Here is a 21,350-nt window from a genome sequence, read left to right on the forward strand (position 1 = left end):
TGGGATCTTTGGCAAACTATCTGATCTCTCTAAGCGTCAGTTTTTTTATCTGTTAAATGAAGTTTAGAATATTAACTCAGTTTTATAAGGATTAAATAGATGACTCACCTGAACTGCTTAGCAGAGTGTCTCACACATACATAGTCAATAAATCTTAGTAATTATTATCGTGGTTATTACTGTGCTGCTACTGTAATTTTTTAAAGATTATTTCTTTTTGCTAGTATAATGTGTAAGTTGAGGTATATTGGCAAAGCAGATTGCAGAACATGGCTATAAAAGTGTCTGAAAGTACGTCAGATTGCTTACCATGTTCATGCTGTGGAGCAGAGATTAGGGAGGATGCTGAGTTTCTATTTATAAACACAAGTTGATAACATTTTTTCAAACTTCTAAAAATGTTTGTAAACTTACAGTATTTCTTTTAACTACAGAAATAAAACGAAAAGCCAAGGACAGGCAGGCAGAAAACAAGGTTTAAAAAAAAACCCAAATGGGCGAGCATGCTCTATTAAAAAGTACCTCCCCTCCCCCTCCCAACACACTCAAAAATACCTCCACGATCTTTGCTGCCTGAGAACTACTCTCCCTGCCTGAGGGTCCACACGTGTTCAGTGGTTTGACTTGTACATGTTCTGAAGTGAAAGAAGGGAGAAAATTAAAATGAAGCCTCTGACTTCACAGTGTAGGAGCTCTGGGGACTGTGGCTTCATAGGAACTCACTTCCCACATACTGGCCACTTCCAATAGGACCCCGCCCTCCCTGAACCTTACAACATTTGTGTAGTGAGTAATCCTGGCTTTGCCACTGAAATGAAACCATTTATAATGCCTACAACACTGGTTTTTCTGAACCTAAAAAATAGTCTCTAAGGGCAAAACTGAAAGCAGTAAAATGATCCTTGGTTGCCAGAGCATAGCGGGAAGGGAGGGATAAATAGGCAGAACACAGGGTTTTGGGGACAGTGAAACTCTTCTGTATGGTACTATGGTAGATGCATGTATTGCACATTTTTCAAAACCCAGAGACTGTACAGTACCAAGAGTGAACCCTAAAGTAAACTATGGATTTTAGGTGATAATGTGCCAGTGAAGATTGGTTGATTGTGAAAATGTACCACTTGGGTGTAGGATGTTGGTGGGGAAGATTGCCGGGGGCAAGGGGTATTATGGGAGCTCTCTGTCCTCTCCGCTCAGTTTTGTTCTGAACCTAAAACTGCTCTAAAAACTAAAGTTTTTTGTTTTCTCTTTTAATTAATAAAGAAATGAGGGCTTCCCTGTTGGTCCAATGCTTTCATTTATTTTGAATAAATGCCTAAGAGTAGAATGTGTTCCAGTGTAGAAAGTGTATAATTTTTTAAGATACTGTCAAACTGTTTTTCCAAATTGATTGTGTAACTTTGCACTGCACTGGTGCAGTAACTTTGCACTAGTACAAGGGTTCCAGTTCCGCCACATCCTCGGCAATGCTTGGTAGTCTTGTCAGTTTTTTAGCCATTCTAGTAAATGGATACTAATATCATTGTGATTTTAATTTACATTTCTCTGAATAATGATGTGAAGTGTCTCTTCATCTGCTTGTCTTCCCAATATCTTTGGTGAAGTATCTGTTCAGATCCCTTGCTTGGTTTTTAAATTGGATTGTTTCTTTTCTCTTTCTTTTTCTGGGAGGTTTGGGGTTGTTTGTTTTCTTACTGAGTTTTATATATTCCAGATACACGTCCTCTATGATATATGTGATTTGCAAACATTTTCTTCCAGTTTGCGGCTTGTCTTTTTATTTTCTTAGCAGTGTATTTTCTTTTTTTTTCTTTTTTTTTTTTTTTTTAGCAGTGTATTTTAAAGGGCAGAAACAGATCAGTATAAATATTGATGAAATCTTTTATCTATATTTTCCTTTTGTGGGTCTCTCTTTTTTTTTTAATCTTTGTTTCACTCAAGTTCTCAAAAGTTTTTTCTTATATTACCTTCTTCTGGAAACTATAGTTTTAGGTTTTGCATTTAGGTCTGTATTGTGAGTATAATTTTTTGTATATGGCATGAGGTACGGATCAAAGTTGACTTTTTCCAGTTGGACATCCAGTTGTTTCAGCATCGTTTGTTGAAAAAGACTATCCTTTGGCAAAAATCAGTTGTGCATGTGTGTCAGGCTGTTTCTGGACTCTACTTAGTATATTTGTGCCAGTACAACATCTTTCTGGGAACTGTAACTGTATAAGATGTGGCATTAGTTCTCCAACTTTCAAAGTTGTTTTGGACATCATCCTGTATTTTCCTTTTTAAAAAATATATTTATCTGTTTAATTTTGGCTGTGCTGGGTCTTCATTGCTGCACAGGCTCTTTTCCAGTTGTAGCCAGCGGGAGCTAGTCCAGTTGTGCACGGGCTTCTCACTGCAGTGGCTTCTCTTGTTGGGGAGCACGGGCTGTGTGGCGCACAGGTTTCAGTAGCTGTGGGACATGGGTGGGCTCAGTAGTTTCGGCTCCGTGGCTCTAGAGCACAGGCTCTATAGTTGTGGCTCAGAGGCTGAGTTGCTCTGCAGCAACTCTGCAGCTCAGTGCAATCTTCCTGAATCATGGATGGAACTCGTCTCCTGCATCAGCAGGCAGATTCTTTACCACTGACCCACCAGGGAAGCCCCTATTTCCTATATTAACTTAATAAACATTACTATAGAAAAGCTGATTGAGATTGCATTGAATTTACAGATCAGTTGGCGGGGGAGGAGGGAGAATGTTGGTAGAATTGACACCTTAGCAGTATTGAGCCTTTTAATCCATGAACACACAGTATAGCTCTACATTTATTTAGGTCTTAAAAAAATTTTTTAATTGTGATGGAGGACATGAGATGCTATTTTTTGAAATTTATGTATTTTTTAAGTTTTTGGCTGCGCTCGGTCTCTTGCTGTGTGGGGGCTTTTCTAGTTGTGGTGAGCAGTGGGTGCTGCTTTCTGTTTGCAGTGTGTGATTTTCTCCTTGCAGTGTCTTCTCTCATTACAGAGTGCAGGCCCTAGGGCACTGGCTCAGTAGTTGTGGTGCATGGGCTTCGTTGCTTTGCAGCTCATGGGATCTTCCTGGATCAAGGATTGAACCCGGGTCCCCTGCATTGGCAGGTGGATTCCTGACCACTGGATCACCAGGGAAGTTCCCATCTTAACCATTTTTAAATATGCAGCTCAGTAGTGTTAACTATATTCACATTATGGTGCAATAGATTTCTAAAACATTTTCAACTTGCAAAACTAATACTCTGCACCTGTTGAGCAGCAGAGCCCCATTTCCCTGTCCCCAGAGCCCCTAGCAAACACAGTTATACTTTTTTTTTTTCCAAGTTAGACTAATTTAGATACTTTATATAAGTGGAATCATGCAGTATTTGTCTTTTTATAACTTGCTTATGCATTTCATAGTATAGTCCTCAGGGTTCATTTATGTTTTAGCAAGTGACAAGATTTCCTTCGCTTTTAAGGCTGAGTAGTACTCTGTTGTACATATGTATCACATTTCCTTTATCCATCTATTCTTAGACATTTGAGTTTCTTCTGTCTCCTGGCTCTTGAAAATAGTGCTGCAGTGATCTTGGGTGTGAAATACAATATCTCTTTGAGATACTGCTTTCAATTCTTTGGATCTCTACCTGGAAGTAGAGTTGCTGGACCATATGACAGTTCTGTTTTTAATTTTTTGAGGAACCTGCATCGTTTCCTATCACAGCTGTACCCTTTTACATGCCCATCCATAGGGCACAAGGGATTCAACATCTCTGCCTCCTTGCTAATACTTGTTATTTTCTGGGGAGTTTTTTGATAGTAGCCATCCTAATGGGTGTAAGAGATGTTATTTTAGTTTTGAATTGAATTTCTCTGATTAGTAACATGAGCATCTTTTTTGTGCTTGTTGGCCCTTTGTATATATTCTTCTTAGAAATGTCTATCGAAATGTCTTTTCAAGTCTTTTGCCATTTTAAAATCAAATTATTTGTTTTTTTGTTGTTAAGTTATAGGAGTCTTTAATACATTCTGGATATTAACCCATTATTAAATATATAATTTGCACATATTTTCTTCCATTCTCTGGTTGCCTTTCTACTCTGTTGTTTGTTTCTTTGATGCACAGAAGTTTTAAAGTTTGGTGTAGTCCCATTTGTCTATTTTTGCTTTTGATCTTTAATTTCTTTTAGCAATATTTTATGGTATTCAGTGTACACATATAATCAGGGTTCCCCAAGACCATGCTCAGGTTCAGTGATAAGCTAGTAGAAGGACCCACAGATCTCAGAAGAGCTGTTATACTCACTGTTACAGTTTACTGCAGCGAAAAGACACAGATTAAAGTTAGCAACAGAAAAAGGCACAAGGGCAGGGATCCAGGAGACACCAGGCCCAAGCTTCCAATTGTCTTGCCCCAGTGGAGTCATGCAAACAAGTGCCCGGTTCTCCCAGGAGCAGTGTGAGGCAACATGCAGAGAGTACTGCTCACCAGGAAAGCGTACCTGAGCCTGGGTGTCCCAGAGTTTTGTTCCGGGTTGGTCATGTAAACATGGCCGGACATAGTTCTCTAACCCCTCCTAAGGTCAAGCAGGTACCATGTGGCTCAGGACTCCCACCGTGGATCAGATTGTTAATGTGACCCAAGGCCTCATGTAAACAGAAACAGTCTTAATAGGCAGGCTGTTCCAAGGACTTAAAGGTTATCTCCCAGGAGCCAGGCCAGATCTTCCTTTGGTGTATGCAGGTTTTGGACACCCCTGACCTGCTGAGTTAATCCTTCACAATACAAAAGCTCTTTCACATCTTTTCATCCTTCAGGTCTCAGCTCAAATGTCATGTCCTCAGAAAGATATTCTCTGGTCACATTACTTGAAAGTCCCATTCTATGTATTTATCACATCACCCTACTATAGTACTATCCTAATCTGTAATTATCTTGTTTATTAGCTGTCTTCCCCTACTTGAAATGAGTTTACGAGGGCAGTCTTGTTGACTGGTACATCCTTGTACATAACTGGCATTCATTTTTTGTTAAATTAAAAAGTTTTAACTAAAACAAAGTACCATAAGCCAAATAGAAGAAATGACAAAGGATATGAATACTTAGTTCATTTAAAAAATGATCATTTTTTTCTAATGATAAACCTAGAAGTTAAACAGATCCTGTATTTTAATACCTATCAGTTTGGTAAAAATTCAGACATTACAAGCTTACTATGTAGACAAGGACTTGTTGAAATAGGCGCTCTTTGGCTGTATAAATCAGGATTTGAAGTGAATATATACTTTGACCTTCTACTTCAGTGAAGTTATTCTATAAATAGGCCCCTTCATGTGTGAAATAACCTCACTGCAGTGAGGTTTGAAATGGCAAAAAGTTGGAAGCAAGTTCGGTGTCCATCACTAGGGGATTGGCCTAATAAATTACGATATCTTCATACACTGGCTGTGCAACTGGTTAAAATCAATTTTTTAAGAGAATAAAGATATTCTTTACTGACATGTAGAAAACTTTCTAAGATACAGTTTAAAAAAGAAAGCATAGTATAGGACAGTGCATTTCTTGTGCTACCATTTCTGTGGACAAGGGGAATGAGAATATGTATTTGTATTTGCTGTGTATGAATAAGGAAACTTTGAAGGGATTTGCCGAGAACAGTGACCAGTGGTAACCTGGGGAAACTGAGAGTTAAGTGGGAGGTTTTTTACTGTATGCTTTTTTATACTTCTTGAGTTTAGAATCAAATGTGTATTTTGCCTCTTTAAGTAAATAAATTGTATTTTTTAAAAAGACATAAATTGGGGTACTCTTTTGCCCCCTTCTGATGCCTATGTCAGAAGCTTTCTCTATCTCCTTTATACTTTAATAAAACTTTATTAGAAAAAAAAAGACATAAATTATATAGTTAATTTTTAAAGTAGTGTCCAAAGTATTATGTCATATAGTGCTCTAGTATCCTCTGAGGGCGGGGCAGGGTGGGGTCACTGATGTTCACTATAAACCAGAATATCCAGTACCCTTAACAAGCATGTTATGATTGCCTCTTTCATGCTAGGTTCACCCAGTGAAACAGCTCACATAGCCTTATAGGAGAGCTGTGGTGCCATAGAAAGAACGGTTTTGAAGTGAGAGATTTGAATTTGATTTTCCTACCCCTGCTGTTTTCTGACTATGAAATTTTGGATCAATTGCTTTACTGTTCATCTACCAAAACCTCCCAACATATAAAGATAAACAAGATGAAGTGAGAGTGCTTTTAAATTATAAGTACTTTATATAAATCATATAATACTAAATTATATAAATGCTTTGTAAATACTATATTAAGAGAGCTGTTATTACTTGCATCTAGTTTATACTAAGCATTAATCGGCCTAAGTTGGCCGTAATTGTATTGCTGAATATTAGCCACAACTGCAACATTCTTAGCATATGGCACAGTCCCTTCCTTCTAAGAGAGTTGAAATGTGAATTCCCTCAGCTCTCCTGCTTCTCAGCTATCTACCCTACTCTGCCCCTGTTGTCCAGATCCCCCCTTCCTCATAACGCTTTCTTTCCTACTGAACTTCAGTGACTGTGTTCAGCAAAAATTATCTTTCTTGGTAAGCGGTATATATTTTTCTGTCTTTTGTGCTTTGCAGTTGTTTCCTTTCCACTCTCGTAGGCCTGGAGTCTTCATAAATGTTTGCTCCATGAGGTCAAACGAGGCAGAGAGCACCAGTGCCTTTGTAAGGCCAGCTTTTCTCTCTCCTTCTGTTTCCCATCATTTATCCCCTACCCTGCTTCATTAGTTATCATCTCTGTGTTTTGTGTCGTCAACATTTTCCTCTAATCCTAACTATACTTTGACCTGACAAGTATGCTCAAGTCTCCGACATCCCTAAAATAACTTTTTAAAATTTGAATCTCCTCTTTTGTCCATTTTTGTTCTTTTTTGGCTTCAAGGAATAATTGCCTTTGATTTCTCAGTTTCCATTCATTTCCCAGTCCATTACAATTTACAGATAACCTGCTGCTTAAGCTTAGAAGTTATTCACACTTCTCTCCTTGGTGGTCATCTCACTTTGTATTTTTCCTTCCACAGCTGTTGTGTTACATTAATGACCAACACATCCTTCTATACTTTCTCCCTGAGGTTTCATCCACTTTCATAGCTGTAGAAACTAATGGCTTCCTTCGGCCCTCTTCTGAGCTTGAACTGCATCTGTCTAAATTCTCTCTCTTGACCTAACTAAAATCTCTCTCCGCTCCTCTAACCTGCTTACCTTCTTGTGCTCCCTGTGTCCATCAGTGTTATCACCACCTTCCTAGTCCCTTAAGCCAAAACCTCCAGAGTCTTCATTGACTCCTTCCTGACCATTCGCATGTAATTTGCCACAAAGCTCTGTCATTGCTTCTGAAGTATTTTTCTCACACCTCTCCTGTTTTCCATCACCACTTCATCAAGTTTGTTAAAAACGAAACATAATCTGATGTGTCACTTCCTCAACCTTAGCAATTCTTAGGACTTTTTTTGTTGCCTACAGGACAAAGTCTGAAGTCCCTGACATGGCAAACAAGGTTCTTTACAACCTGTTGCTAACCTTCCTTTTCCTGCCACCAGCCCTGACCACCCTGTTCTCAGCCACCTCAGGAGTACTCACAGGTTTTCTGCATAGGCCTGTGGCCCAGTTGATGTTGTCTCTGTGGAGCCCATTCACCTTCCATTCTTGAAGGTTCCATTCAAGAATTGTATCTTTCATGTTGTCTTTCTTTTTTGCTTTAAATTTTAATTGACATATAGTTGATTTACAATGTTGTGTTAATTTCAAGTGTATAGCAAAGTGATTCAGTTACACATATATACATATATGTATTTTTTATTTTTCATATTATTTCCCTTGTGGTTTATTGTAGGATATTGAATATGGTTCCCTGTCCTATACAGTAGGACCTTTTATTTTATTCTATCTTATATGTAGTACTCTGTTATTTGCTAATCCCAAACTCCTAGTTTATCCATTCTCTACCCTCTTTCCCTTTTGGTAACCATAACTTTGTTTTCTATGTCTGTGAGTCTGTTTCTATTTTATAAATAAGTTCATTTGTTATCATTTTAGATTCCAAATATAAGTGATATCATATATTTGTCTTTCTCTGATTTACTTCACTTAGTGTAATAATCTCTAGGTCCATGTAACTGCAGATGGCATTATTTTGTTCTTTTTTATGGCCAAGTAATATTTCAGTGTGTGTGTGCGCGACACATCTTCTTCATCCATTCATTTGTTGATAGACATTTAGGTTGCATCCATGTCTTGGTTATTGTAAATAGTGCTACTGTGACTATTAGGATGCATGTATCTTTTTGAATTAGAGTTTTATGCCCAGGAGTGCAACTGCTAGATCATTTGGCAACTCTGTTTTTAGTTTTTCAAGGGACCTCCATATAGTTTTCCATAGTGGCTGTGTCAATTTACATTCCCACCGTATGTTACCTTTCTTGATCACAAAAAATTAGTTCTGTAGCACTTTGTTCATATTTCTAGTATTTCTCTAATATTAAAACTATCTTATGAGCTTCTAAGGACAGCATCTAGATCTTTTTAATTTCTTTTTAATTTCTGCTGTAGTGTTACAGCAGAGTAACTGAAATACAGAATTCTTTTAATTATTTATGGAATGAATAAATTGAAAGTCACAGAAAAAGAAAGCCTACTGTAAGTCTGCAGAGCAGTCATGTTGTCTTGTGAATGACAGATTGAGAGGAGGTTAAGAGCTTGATTTCTGCAGTCAGGCACACCTGGCTTCAAGCCCTCTTTATAACACAAGCTGTGGCTGTTTCCTCGCCTGGAAAGTGGTGATGATAGGGTGGTTGTGAGAGTTAAATGTCAAAGTACACATCAGGAATTCCGTGGTGGTCTAGTGGTCAGGATGCAGGGCTTTCGCTGTTTAGGGCACAGGTTCAATCCCTGGTTGGGGTACTAAGATCACACGAGCCTTGACGTGGAGCCAAAAAAAAGGCACATATTACAATCCGTAATACTGCTGTTATCAAGCATGTAATGTACTTGGTTAAACTCTATAGTCAAGAATGAGATACAAGGTACAAGGTGTGTCTTCCTATGAGCTTCCTGTCTTAACCAAGCTGATTACCTCTTGTCAGCAGCAGTGACTATCAGTCTACTTTCATATCCTGTTTTATTTACTTCTCTGTTATTTTTCTACTATTTTTTATTATTTTTATTTTGTTGTTGTTAATGCTCTTGAGATTCATTCTACCCTTTACAAAAACTGAATTTTAGATATAATAATATCAAAAAGGAAATTGAACTTGAATAGGCAAGGATAGACCCAGGATAAGGATAACGGTAAAAAAGTGATGTTTAGAACTAGAGAAAAATGGAATCTACTTTCATTCCTTCATTTTTGTATTTATTGTTCCCTTCCTCTGTATAGGTGGGAATGGGTTTGGAGAGCATCAGAATTAAGGCCTAGTTTCTTTCTGTAACTTTTTTTTTTTAATTGAATACTGTTTTGAGATAACTGTACATGGTAAGAAGTAATACTGAGAGATCCCCTGTATGTCACTACAAAGATTTCTAAGTCTCATTAATAATGAAGGTGAGCTAGTTCCTTGTATAAGTGATAGGAAACTACAGGTAAAAAAGCATGTCATGATTTTAAAAAAGGTGAGAGTACTCTGCTTGGAGCCGCAGCAAATAAAGAAGGCTTCATGCAGATGTCATTTTTTAAGTCAAAAATTCTGAAGAATGAGTACAGTTGTATTAGAGTTGGAAAGAGCCGGGTGAGAGGGGGGACCTGGGTTCCTCCAGTGGACAGTGGTACTTCTTGTAAATAGATTCTCTCTTGCTTTAAGTTTTTGGAAACTCATGTAATAATGGGCCTGTTGTTACCCTGGGATCTAATCATTGCATTTTCTGTTTTTGATATAGAACACTTTGATTCTCCTGGGAGTCTGACTTACTGAAAAATCTCTTCCTGTGCTTTTAGAATGACAGTAGAGAGCGACCTGAGCACGGCTCGGAGAGGCGGCGGCGTGGCAACACCGAGTCGGTGTCCAATGGCCGAGCCCCCAACAGCTCACAGCAGGTGGTGGAGCAAGAGGAAGAGGAAGATGAGGAGCTGACGTTGAAATACGGCGCCAAACATGTGATCATGCTGTTTGTCCCTGTGACTCTCTGTATGGTGGTGGTTGTGGCCACCATCAAATCAGTCAGCTTTTATACCCGGAAGGATGGGCAGCTGTACGTATGAGTACTGCGGGGGGTTATTCTGAAGGCCATTCTAGCTGTCTGCGTGGTGTGTCACCCTCACCTCGAAGACCTCTGACCCCTGCATTGAAGGGCTGTGAGGGCTGGAGAGTCCATCCTCCTGATGGCTTTACATGGAGGAAATAAAGCTGCAGAGTTGTATTTTTTATGTAGCATCCCTAGATTGGGCTCAATTTATTTGGAATTGAGCAAGTAAAGAATTGAGTAGGGATTTTAGCACCTCAGGGTTATTGGGCCCATTGTTCTTCTCCCTGGAATGTTGTTTTCCTTTTCTAACTTTGGTGGATTAATTCCTATCATCCTTCTCATCTTGGCTGAAAAATAACTTCCGTGATCCTCCTAAAAGAATTAGGCCCTTCCCGGTATTCTTTCGCAACCTGTTCTTTTTTCACTTGTCACAATATGCAAGTGTATATTTACTTTTCTTATTTAATGCCTGGTTTCCTTCTATACCACAAGGACTATGAGAGCACTTTTGTTTCCAGGGTGAGGAATGTAATAAATGTTTGGCCAAAAAAAAAGAGTTGTTCAGTGAAAGGATGAAGAAGGAATGCAAACTGGCACTAAAGTGTTTGCCGAACTGTCATGTAGATTGGGTGCTCTTGGTGTCTGCCCTTTGTCTCCAAGAAAAATGCTTTGATTCAGATGTCACCTAGTTCTGTCTCTGGGAACCTTGTTGGGCTCAAGATGTTTTAAGTGAATTCTGAAATTGGCAAGTGTCTGGAAAACTCTGTGGGGTTCTGAAAGCCAAGCTTTAACCTTTTGAGAGAAAGTCTAAGACAATGAGTGAAGAGCAGGGGTTGGAAACAGTTACCAAAAGAAGTTGGGAAATATTGTCTCTGTAAGTTAAAGTTGGGTCTGGCTGCATATTATAGAACCAGGTTAGCAAGCTCTGCCCCACGGACCAGATCTGCCTGCTGCCTCCCTTGGTAAATGAAGTTTTATTGGAACGTGGCCGTGTCCATTCATTTATGTGTTGTCTTCGGCTGCTTTCATACTACAGGGGCAGAGTTGAATGGTTGCAGCAAAGAACATGACTCACAAAGCTTAAAATATTTACTCTGTAGTCCTTTATAGAAAGTTTGCTGAGCCCAATATAGAAAATCAAAACAGGGAATTCCCTGGTGGTCCAGTGATTAAGACTCGACGCTTTCACTGCTGAGGCCCAGGTTCAATCCCTGGTCAGGGAACTAAGATCCTGCAAGCCGAAAGGCACAGCCAAAAAAAAGAAAAAATTTTAAAAATTGGTTTTGAGTGATATACATATTTTCTTATCCCACAGAATAGTGAAGAGGTAGTAGTTCAGATTGTACAGTGCTTTCTTTTTTTTTTTTGACAGGAAATAGCATTTATTGGTGAGCGTGATTAAGGAGGGAACAGAGCTGATGCTCATGAGTGCAGGGCCCGCCATTTATCCAGGGGACTACGATTAGGGATGTATTTGACCCCACAGCCGTCCGGGATGAGTCGCTTTTCTGCCACCATGTTCATCCGCATTAAACTTGGTAAATCCCCACTTCTTGGAGATGTGGATCTTCTGATGGCCAGGGATCTTGAACTTGGCCCGGCGGAGGGCTTCAGTCACATGCTCCTTGTTCTGCAGCTTGGTGCGGATGGACATTATGACCTGGCCAATGTGGACCCTGGCCACTGTGCCCTGGGGCTTTCCAAAGGCACCGCGCATACCTGTCTGGAGTCTAGATTGAGAAACAGCAGGCCAGTCATGAATGCCCACTAGGAAGAGTTGTCTCCAAGGTCCCTTAGGGCTACCTGTACAGGCAACAGGTTGCATACACTACCAAGGAGGCTGCTGTTTGCAGCCATTGCACACTGGGCCCCCATGGGGAAAAGAGCACAGTCGGCTTAATTGGCTGCAAATGTACAGTGGTTTCTTTTCACCAAGGACTCAGGCTTCTTCATTCCATTTTTTTTGCCTTCTGTTGTCTAGGTTATTTCGGGGTCCAGTATTGGTGCTGGAGCCCCAGCCTTCATTCAGACAGCAGGAATGAGTGGAGGAGAAAAGGACATAAGACATACCTCTCAGCAGAACTCACTCCTCCCTTAGAAGTTCCACAGACCACATCTGCTTATAACTCAGTGGTCATTACTTATTCTCGTGGCTGTACGTAACTCCAGGGGACGCAGAAATAAAGTCTTCTGTTGACAACATTGGTACCTGGAATAAAAGCGTTTTCATGTGAAACAAGGGTAGATGGATATGTGACATTATCTCAAGACAACTTTAGTTGTAGTCACCCTACAGATACAAGATAATTATCCACCATTTTACCTTCCTCTTCGAACCACTTGTAGCCTTGGTAGTTTATGGCAGAATCTGGTGGTACTTTAACAAATCGCTGATAAGCTGTGGAGAAAACATTTGGTGAGGTAATTATTTCAGTATAAAGCGTCCACTAGATGGAGCCAGTGTCTGGCGCACGTAGGTCCACCTCTATTTTAACCATTTTTTATTTTGAAGAGCTTATTTTAGCATAAAGCTGCTTTTCTTAGGTTAAAAATTCTTGGTTAGATTGATGAGCTGAAAAAAAAGTGATTCATAAGATATCAGTTAAATCTGGGTAACAGAACTGGTTTTGGAGAGCATGTAGTTTAGAATCTCCATTAACCGCTGGGGCTTTTGTTTTATTACAGAATCTATACTCCATTTACAGAAGACACGGAGACTGTGGGGCAGAGAGCCCTGCACTCAATCCTGAACGCGGTGATCATGATCAGCGTCATTGTCGTCATGACGATTCTCCTGGTGGTTCTCTATAAATACAGGTGCTACAAGGTGAGCATGAGACTCAGAGCTTTGCTTTCCACCATCTTTTTTTTCTTTTTTGCCTAATAATTTTATTTATTTTTGACTGTGCTGGGTCTTTGTTGTTGCGTGGGCTTTTCTCAAGTTGAGGCGAGCAGGAGCTACTTTAGTTGCAGTGCTCGGGCTTCTCATCACGGCTTCCCTGGCGGGGAGTGTGGGCTCTAGGGCATGCAGGCTTCGGTAGTTGTGCCTCATGGGCTCAGTAGTTGCGGATCCCAGGCTCTAGAGCACAGACTCCAATGGTTGTGGCACACGGGCTTGATTGCTTCCCAACCTGTAGGCTCTTCCCAGATCAGGGATTGAACCTATGTCTCCTGCATTGGTAGGTGAATTCTACCACTGCGTCACCAGGGAAGCCCTGCACCGTCTTCTTTTTTTTATGGTTGGATTGTCCTGTCACCTTATTCGGTCTAATAAAGAAAAAGGTCTTATATTCTAAAACTAAGTTAATTTTTAGTCTCCTCCCCCTCTCATTTGTGGAACCAAAAGGCATAAATGAAAAACAAATGTTTTCATAAAATATCACAGTCTAAATGGTTTTAACATTTTGATTTGCAGTATTCTTAGGACCTTCCAGAAAAATATATCCTAAGACCTTTGTGAATTCCCTCATTGACAAATAGCACTATATGATATAATTGTCCCCATAAAATAATATATAACAACAGAAAATCAGATTTTCAGCTTGAATGCGTGCATGCTCAGTTGCTCAGTCGTGGTCGACTCTTTGTGACCCATGGAATGTAGCCCACCAGGCTTTTCTGTCCATGAGATTATCCCAGCAAGAGTACTAGAGTGCATTGCCATTTCCTTCTCCAGGGAATCTTCCCTATTCAGGGGTCGAATTTGAACCTCCTGAGGCTGCTGCATTAGCAGGTGGGTTATTTAGCACTGAGCCACCGAGGAAGCCCCTTCAACTTGAGTCCAAAGCAGTGAAGCCACCTTCAGATGCCGATGTTGAACTCATTGCTGACTGGCTGAATTCCCATCCATTCCCTCACCTTCTCTCCTGCAGGAATAGGAATTTTTTGCTTGGGAAATAAAGGCAGGGGCGGTTATGCAGGGAAAAGACAGGCCCAGACCTCCCAGCCTCTGCTCCCTACCTCACGCTGCCTAAGTAACTTGCCTGTGAATTTCAGCTGTCTGGCACATGTTTCAGATTCATGTCTCAGAAAAATGACAAATTATTACAATTCATGAACCTTTAGACTCATTCTCAAATAAATATTAACATTTCAAATGTTGAATTCTATACTCTTTTTACTTTGTATTTTCTCTACTTCAGTATGTTCTTTAACATGATTAAAATCAAATGTATAATCAGTATGTGTCCTTTTTTTTTTTTCTGGCAAGAAATTGGCATATTTTATGTGTTCTTTTTTAAAACTATTAATTTGGCATAAGCATTTTCCCATATTATAAATTCTTAGAAAATATGTGTAATGACTACATAATATTTGACTCAATGAGTGTATTGTCATTTACTTCCCCTAATTTGGACATTAGAGTGCTTTCCAGATTTTCACTATCCTAAAAAACAGTGAATGTCTTTATGGATAGAGCTTTTCAGTGTTTCAAATTATTTCCTTAGGGTATAAGCCCAGGCACAGAGTTTTTGGAGCAAATTGTCTACATGTTTTTGTCTGTCTTGGTATGCAGAATTTTGTTTTCAAATTGATAGTGTTCATTTGTCCTTAACATTAGTGGTGAGCGAGGCTGTCTTTCTCTACTTTCACCAGCACTGAATTTTTAAAAATACCTGTGCAGAGAATTCCCTGGCAATCCCATGGTTAGGACACTACACTTCCATTGCAGGGGGCATGGGTTCAATCCCTGGTCAGGGAACTAAAATCTCACATGCTGTACAGTGTGGTTAAAAATATATATATATGTGTGTTTATATATAAACACACACACACACATATAAATACACACACACACATATATATAAACATACATAAACACACACATATATATATAAAATTTATTCTAACCCTAATAGGCAAAGCAAAAATGTCTTAATTTGCTTTTAGTTGATTGATTATTAGTGAGATTGAATATCCTTTCACTATTCACCTTTTCACTGTTCACAGACTTCTAAAATTATACAGAGTTTAACCTTGTTTGTTGAGTGGATGAAAGTATTAACCTAAGTGATGACCATTTGCAGTCTGACATCAGAAACTGGAGATTGAAGACAAAATGATGTGATGTGACAGGCAGTCATCTACACTCAGGCACCCAGAGAGCAAATGGTGTAAAACCATTCCCCTCCCACTGCTTTAACTCATGTCTCAGTTACTTTTATCTTCTTTTTTCACTATAGACAATTTTGTGTACACAGAAGTGTTTACCTACCAGTTCCATTTCTCTGCTTTATTGGACTCTCTCTGTGACTTGTGTCTGGATTGTTTGCTACTTTTGTTATTCACATGTTAGTGGGAGTCCCCTAGGGATTTGCATTCTTCTTTGGTGTTTCGAAACCTCTTTCTGCTTCTCCAGGAGGAACTTAGAGGGCTTCTCATCTTGCTAAAGCCCACTTAGGTTGTGTTGAGTTCAAGTGGAGGAGGGTAGTACTGGAGGGGAAAGGTGGTCAACTTAGCCCTAGCTTCCTGGTACTTCTGATTCCCCAGCCTATGTACTGGCAACTGCATGCATTCCGTCGAGATTTTATAGGTGTGTTTGGTAGGAGAGACAGGATGGAATGGGCTTTTACTCCTTATTAACTAGAACCTATCTCAAGGTACTTTTGGTGGTTTTGTGCATCTTGTAGTTAGTGCTTCGTGTTAGACAGTCTAAAGGTTTATACTTAGTTGGATTTCCACGTTCACCCATTCACTGGTGGTGTTTTGCTTTGCTTTTTAAATTCTTAATGTCTTGGCCAGCCCAACCAATTCTATAGCAACAAGTTGTTTACTTTGACTCTTAGTATAAAAATAAAAGGGGCTTTTGAGTCAGAAATTCAGAAACTTGCCAGGACCTATTTGGAAATAAGCCCTGAGGATTTGTTGTGTCAGGAGTTGGTTGTGCAATGTCTTTGAGAAGCACAGGAAACTGAAAGACCAAACAAACCTTAAAAAGGAAGAATTGGAAAAGACAGTTTAATTATTTATTGTTTGATATGGATGAAACCATATAGCTTACTGAAGTCACATGATTTCTGGCCTAGATAGTTCAGTGTTTAGAGGAGATCTTTGCCATGCTGTACTGAATCAGGACTCGTTTGTTTCAGAGTCTGTAGCTCTGAAACAGGAAAGCTGAGCTAGGGATTTTTGCAAGATGAGAAAGGCCTGTTTTACCACCTGATGTTCTAGGAAAAGGGGAGGTGTAGCTTAGTCATCAGAAGAGGCTTTGAATTCAGGTAATAATTCAGAAAATCATAACATCCGTGTTTAACCTAGTAAGAAAACCATTAAAAACATTATTGCAGGCAGAGGGCTAATATTTTTGCAGTATGAAGAGCACTTACAAATAATTAAGAAAATTATGAATATCCTAATAAGATATTTTAAAAACCCAAGAAGAGAAATTATGAAGGAAATCTAGATGGCCAGGAGAGGAGTAGAGTACAGAGGGGTGTATGTATATTTCCTCACTAGCAAAAATTATATATATTAAAATAGGAAATTAACATATTTAGCTTATTGACTTGGTAAAAATTAGGCAGGACTTAATTTGCAGAGTCACTAAGCCAGTATATATCAGTGGTCAGTAATTAGAAAATGTCTATACACTTTGATTCTGTAATTTTGCTTTCATGATTTATCCTAGAGAATTAAAAATGCTGAAGAATTTTGCATACTAGATATTAATCATAGCATAAAATATAATTGGAAAAAGAAGGAAAACCCCACAGATTCTGTGCATAAGGCAAAGGTTAAATTGTGAGCTCATGCATATAAGTAAACTATTATTGAGGCATTTAAAATCTATATATTCAAAGAATATTTGGTGGAATGAGAATTTATAATAAAAATAAAGTTTTAAAAGACAGAATGTAAACTCTTATATTACATGATTCTAATTTTTTTTAAAGGTTTTTATATATGCAGACAAACATGTCTGAGAAGGAAAGGTTAATATCAACTTTGGTTCTCAGTGGTCAGTGGAAATTGTTTTTTTTCTTTTAGTGTTTCTATATTTTCTATATGTCATAAGTATATATTACTTTGTATTCAGAAAAATACTGTTTTTTTTTAAATAGCATTTCATGTTTCCTTGCCCCTTCCTGCATAAAACAAGATAAAAAAAAAACCTTTCCTTAAAAAGTTGAGGATTCCTAGTATGCAGTATTTACTCTCGCCCTTAAGTTTAATATGGAATATTCATGTACATCTCCCACTCTTTAAAGTTTTTTGTTTTGTGTTATTTTATATGGGGCTTCCCTCGTGGCTCAGCGGTGAAGAATCTGCCTGCCCTGTAGGAGGCCTGGGTCCGATCCCTGGGTTGGGAAGATCCCCTGGAGAAGGAAATGGCAACCCATTCTGGTATTCTTGCCTGGGTAATTCCCTAGGCAGAGGAGCCTGGCAGGCTTACAGTCCACGAAACTTGGATTATTTCTAAAGCTGACTTGTGAGTACAATGGGCTAGGATGCATATGGAAAGATTTCTTTTTGCTTAAGCTTTATTGTTTTCTTTGGACATGAAATAAAGGACTCCCTTCAGAATATTTTGCTAAAGTTGAAGTACATAGAGGGAAATGTACAGGTGTCTTCAGTTTACTTTGATACATATTAAAATGGACTCATTGGATGGAGAGATGGATAGAAATGTTACAAAGCAAGTACAGCAAGTATGAATGGTAGAATTTAGGTGGTATATGGGCAGTGCTTCACTGTGTGTTTGAAAATTTTTATAATAAAATGTTAGGGGAAGTTTTTCTGGAAGAACACCAGAAATTAAATTTATTATATTTGGATAGTAAATTTAGAATATTTAACTGTTGAAGGAATACCAACTTTCATGATGAAAAACCACTCTTTTGACCTTTGCCCAAGTTGTAACATTTTATAAAGTTGTTTTAAAGAAAGGCAGAGAGACTTTTGAAGAAATCTTTTCTTTCAAAGGATTTACTAATCACGTGTCACCTTGAATGATCCAAACAGAGCCAAAAGAGAAAATGAACATAGATTCTAATGTTAACTTTAGTAACAACTAGATTTTGATACCTTAGAACTGTATAATTGGAACAACTGGATCTGGGAGGTGGGGGTGGAAGATTTTTTTCTTTTAAATGGAGACAAAATAATATTCTTGATTTGAAACTTTTGTTTTTATTATTTTATTTTATTTTATTTTATTTATTGCTGTGTAGACTTTTCTCTAGTTATGGAGAGCAGAGTCTATTTTTTAATTGCAGTGCACTGGTTACTCATTTAACTGTGCTCAAGCTTCTCGTTGTGGTGGCTTCTCTTGTCTTGAAGCACAAGCCCAGACTTCAGGAATCATGGCACGTGGGCTCAGTAGTTGTGGCTCCCATGCTGCAGAGCAGTCTCAGTTAGTTGTGTCGCAGGACCTTAGTTGTTCCAAGGCATGTAGGATCTTCCCGGACCAGGGATCAAACCTGTGTCTCCTGCATTGACAGGCAGATTCTTTACCACCAAGCCACCAGGGAAGCCCTGGAGCTTTCCTTTTTATTTCTTTAAGGTGTAATTTGATCTTTCTGATTAAGAGATATGTTTGGAAAAGTTGGTGGTTAAGTAGCTTCTCCTGTCATAACAGTAAAATTCATGAAAGAATAAAGCTTATTATGGGTGTATCTACCTTAAGATAATTTTACTTTTGGTTAAAAATTACTTGAAAGTTTATCATATTTCTCCATTCTATTTTTTAAAACTGCAGACTCCTTGGGTTTAGTATTTTCCTGAATATCAGTTCAGTTCAGTTCAGTTGCTCAGTCATGTCCGACTCTTTGCGACCCCATGAACCACAGCACATGAACCACAGCACGCCAGCCCTCCCTGTCCATCACCAACTCCTGGAGTTCGCCCAAACCCATGTCCATCGAGTCGGTGATGCCATCCAACCATCTCATCCTCTGTCGTCCCCTTGTCCTCCTGCCCTCAATCCCTCCCAGCATCAGGGTCTTTTCCAGTGAGTCAGCTCTTCTCATCAGGTGGCCAAAGTATTGGAGTTTCAGCTTCAACATCAGTCCTTCCAATGAATACCCAGGACTGATCTCCTTTAGGATGGACTGGTTGGATCTTCTTGCAGTCCAAGGGACTCTCGAGAGTCTTTTTCCAACACCAGAATTCAAAAGCATCAATTCTTCAGCACTCAGTTTTCTTTATAGTCCAACTCTTACATCCATACATGATCACTGGAAAACCATAGCCTTGACTAGACGGACCTTTGTTGGCAAAGTAATGTCTCTGCTTTTTAATATGCTGTCTAGGTTGATCATAACTTTCCTTCCAAGGAGTAAGCGTCTTTAATTTCATTGCAAATATACTCATCACATAAAATTACCGTAACTTTTTTTTTTATCTTGTATAATAGATTAATCAAGCTCTAGGGACTTTTCCTGGTGGTCCAGTGGTTAAGGCTTCGTGCTTCCACTGCAGGGGGCATGGTTTCTATCCCTGGTTGGGGAACTAAGATCCTGCATGCTATATGTTCAGTTCAGTTCAGTCACTCAATCGTGTCTGACTCTTTGTGACCCCATCAACTGCAGCACGCCGGGCCTCCCTGTCCATCAGCAACTCCCGGAGCTTACTCAAACTCATGTCCATTGAGTCAGTGTTGCCATCCAACCGTCTCATCCTCTGTCATCCCCCTTTCCTCCTGCCCTCAGTCTTTCCCAGCATCAGGGTCTATTGAGTCAGTTCTTGGCATCAGGTGGCCAAAGTATGCTATATGGCTAGGCCCCAAAATATAATTGATTAAAAATAAAGTTCTGATTCTCTCTCTCATTTTAATATGCTTTACATGAGTTATAGGGACTAATATTTATATAGTGCTGTATGAATTCTGCATTATGATGATGGACTGACATATAAGCATTATTAATGAACCAAGTAAAATAAACATAGCATACTAATACTTACTGAAATCTCAGATACTGAATATTTTTTCTTCAAATGGTTATATAATTTAGAAGGCCTGTTTTCTCTGTACAGTTAATGTATGTGTACACTGGTCCCTTAACTGAATTTCTGATTTTCAATTTTGTGACTTTGATTTATCAGTTATTTTATCAGTTTATTATCAGTTATTTTATTTATCTATTAATTTTTTATTGTAGGAATACATCAGAATTCCTCTATTGAAAATATTGCTGCTTTAAAGTATAAATGTTAACTGTTGATTCTATTGATACCTTTTCTAATTGAAGTCTGGTTAATTTATAAAATACATTCTTGTTGCTTATCTGTTTTACACATAGTGGTTTCTATCTCTTAATCACATACCCCTAATTTACTTTTTAAAATTTTTATTAGAGTATAGTGGATTTACAATGTTGCGTTAGTTTCAGGTGTAGAGGAAGATGAATCACGTGTGTATGTGTGTGTATCTGTCCACTCGCTGCTTTAGGCTTTTTCCCGTCTTGGCTGTTACAGAGTATCGCGTGGGGTTCCCTGTGCCACACAGCAGGTTCTTAGCAGCCCTCTGCTCTGAGTGTGGTGGTGTGTGTGGCAGTCCCAGGCTCGCACTTCACCCACCCTGCCTTTATCCTCTGGTAATAAGTTTGTTTTCTACATCCGGGACTCTGTCTCTGTTTTGTAAGTAAGTTCATTTGTAGCTCCCCTTGTTTCAGATTCCACATATAAGCAATATCATATGATATTTGTCTTTCTGTGTCGGACTTACTTCACTCAGTATAACAATCTCTAGTGTTCATGTTGCTACAATGACATTATTTGGTTCTTTTTCATGGCTGAGTAGTATCCCGGTGTGTATATGTATGTGGTATATATGTACCACATCTTCTTTATCCATTCCTCTGTTGATGGACATTTAGGATGCTTCCGTGTCTTACCTATTGTAGATAGTCCTGCAGTGAACATTGGCATACTCCTAATTTGTACCCCCCACTTCTCATTCACCTTTGGTAATCACTGTTTTTTCCCCCCTTTGTCTGTGTATCTATTTCTGTTTTGCATGTACATTATTTGTATTATTTTTTAGATTCCACTTATAAATGGTATCATACAGTATTTGTCTTTCTCTGACTTATTTCATGAAGCCTAATATTCTCTAGGTCCATCCATGTTGCTGTAAGTGGCAGAATTTCATTCCTTCTTAAGGCTGAGTAGTATTC

At 38.9% G+C, this 21,350-nt stretch overlaps 1 protein-coding gene and 1 non-coding gene across 4 annotated transcripts in view; one reads left to right on the forward strand and one right to left on the reverse strand.

Annotated features, from left to right (window-relative positions):
- PSEN1 (presenilin 1) overlaps positions 1-21,350 on the forward strand; it is a 67,054-nt gene that overhangs the window by 17,156 nt on the left and 28,548 nt on the right. For all 3 annotated transcript variants that reach the window (XM_065940071.1, XM_065940073.1, XM_065940072.1), the window contains exons 4-5: positions 9,986-10,239; positions 12,919-13,060. In XM_065940071.1, the coding sequence (XP_065796143.1) occupies positions 9,986-10,239; positions 12,919-13,060 (396 nt within the window). The remainder of the gene's footprint in view (positions 1-9,985; positions 10,240-12,918; positions 13,061-21,350) is intronic.
- Positions 12,009-12,143, reverse strand: LOC136172774 (small nucleolar RNA SNORA70). The gene has a single exon (XR_010664113.1). It is a non-coding gene; the product is annotated as a small nucleolar RNA SNORA70 (small nucleolar RNA).

The sequence above is a fragment of the Muntiacus reevesi genome, chromosome 7 (genome assembly GCF_963930625.1).
Source record: "Muntiacus reevesi chromosome 7, mMunRee1.1, whole genome shotgun sequence".
Taxonomy (NCBI): Eukaryota; Metazoa; Chordata; class Mammalia; order Artiodactyla; family Cervidae; genus Muntiacus; species Muntiacus reevesi.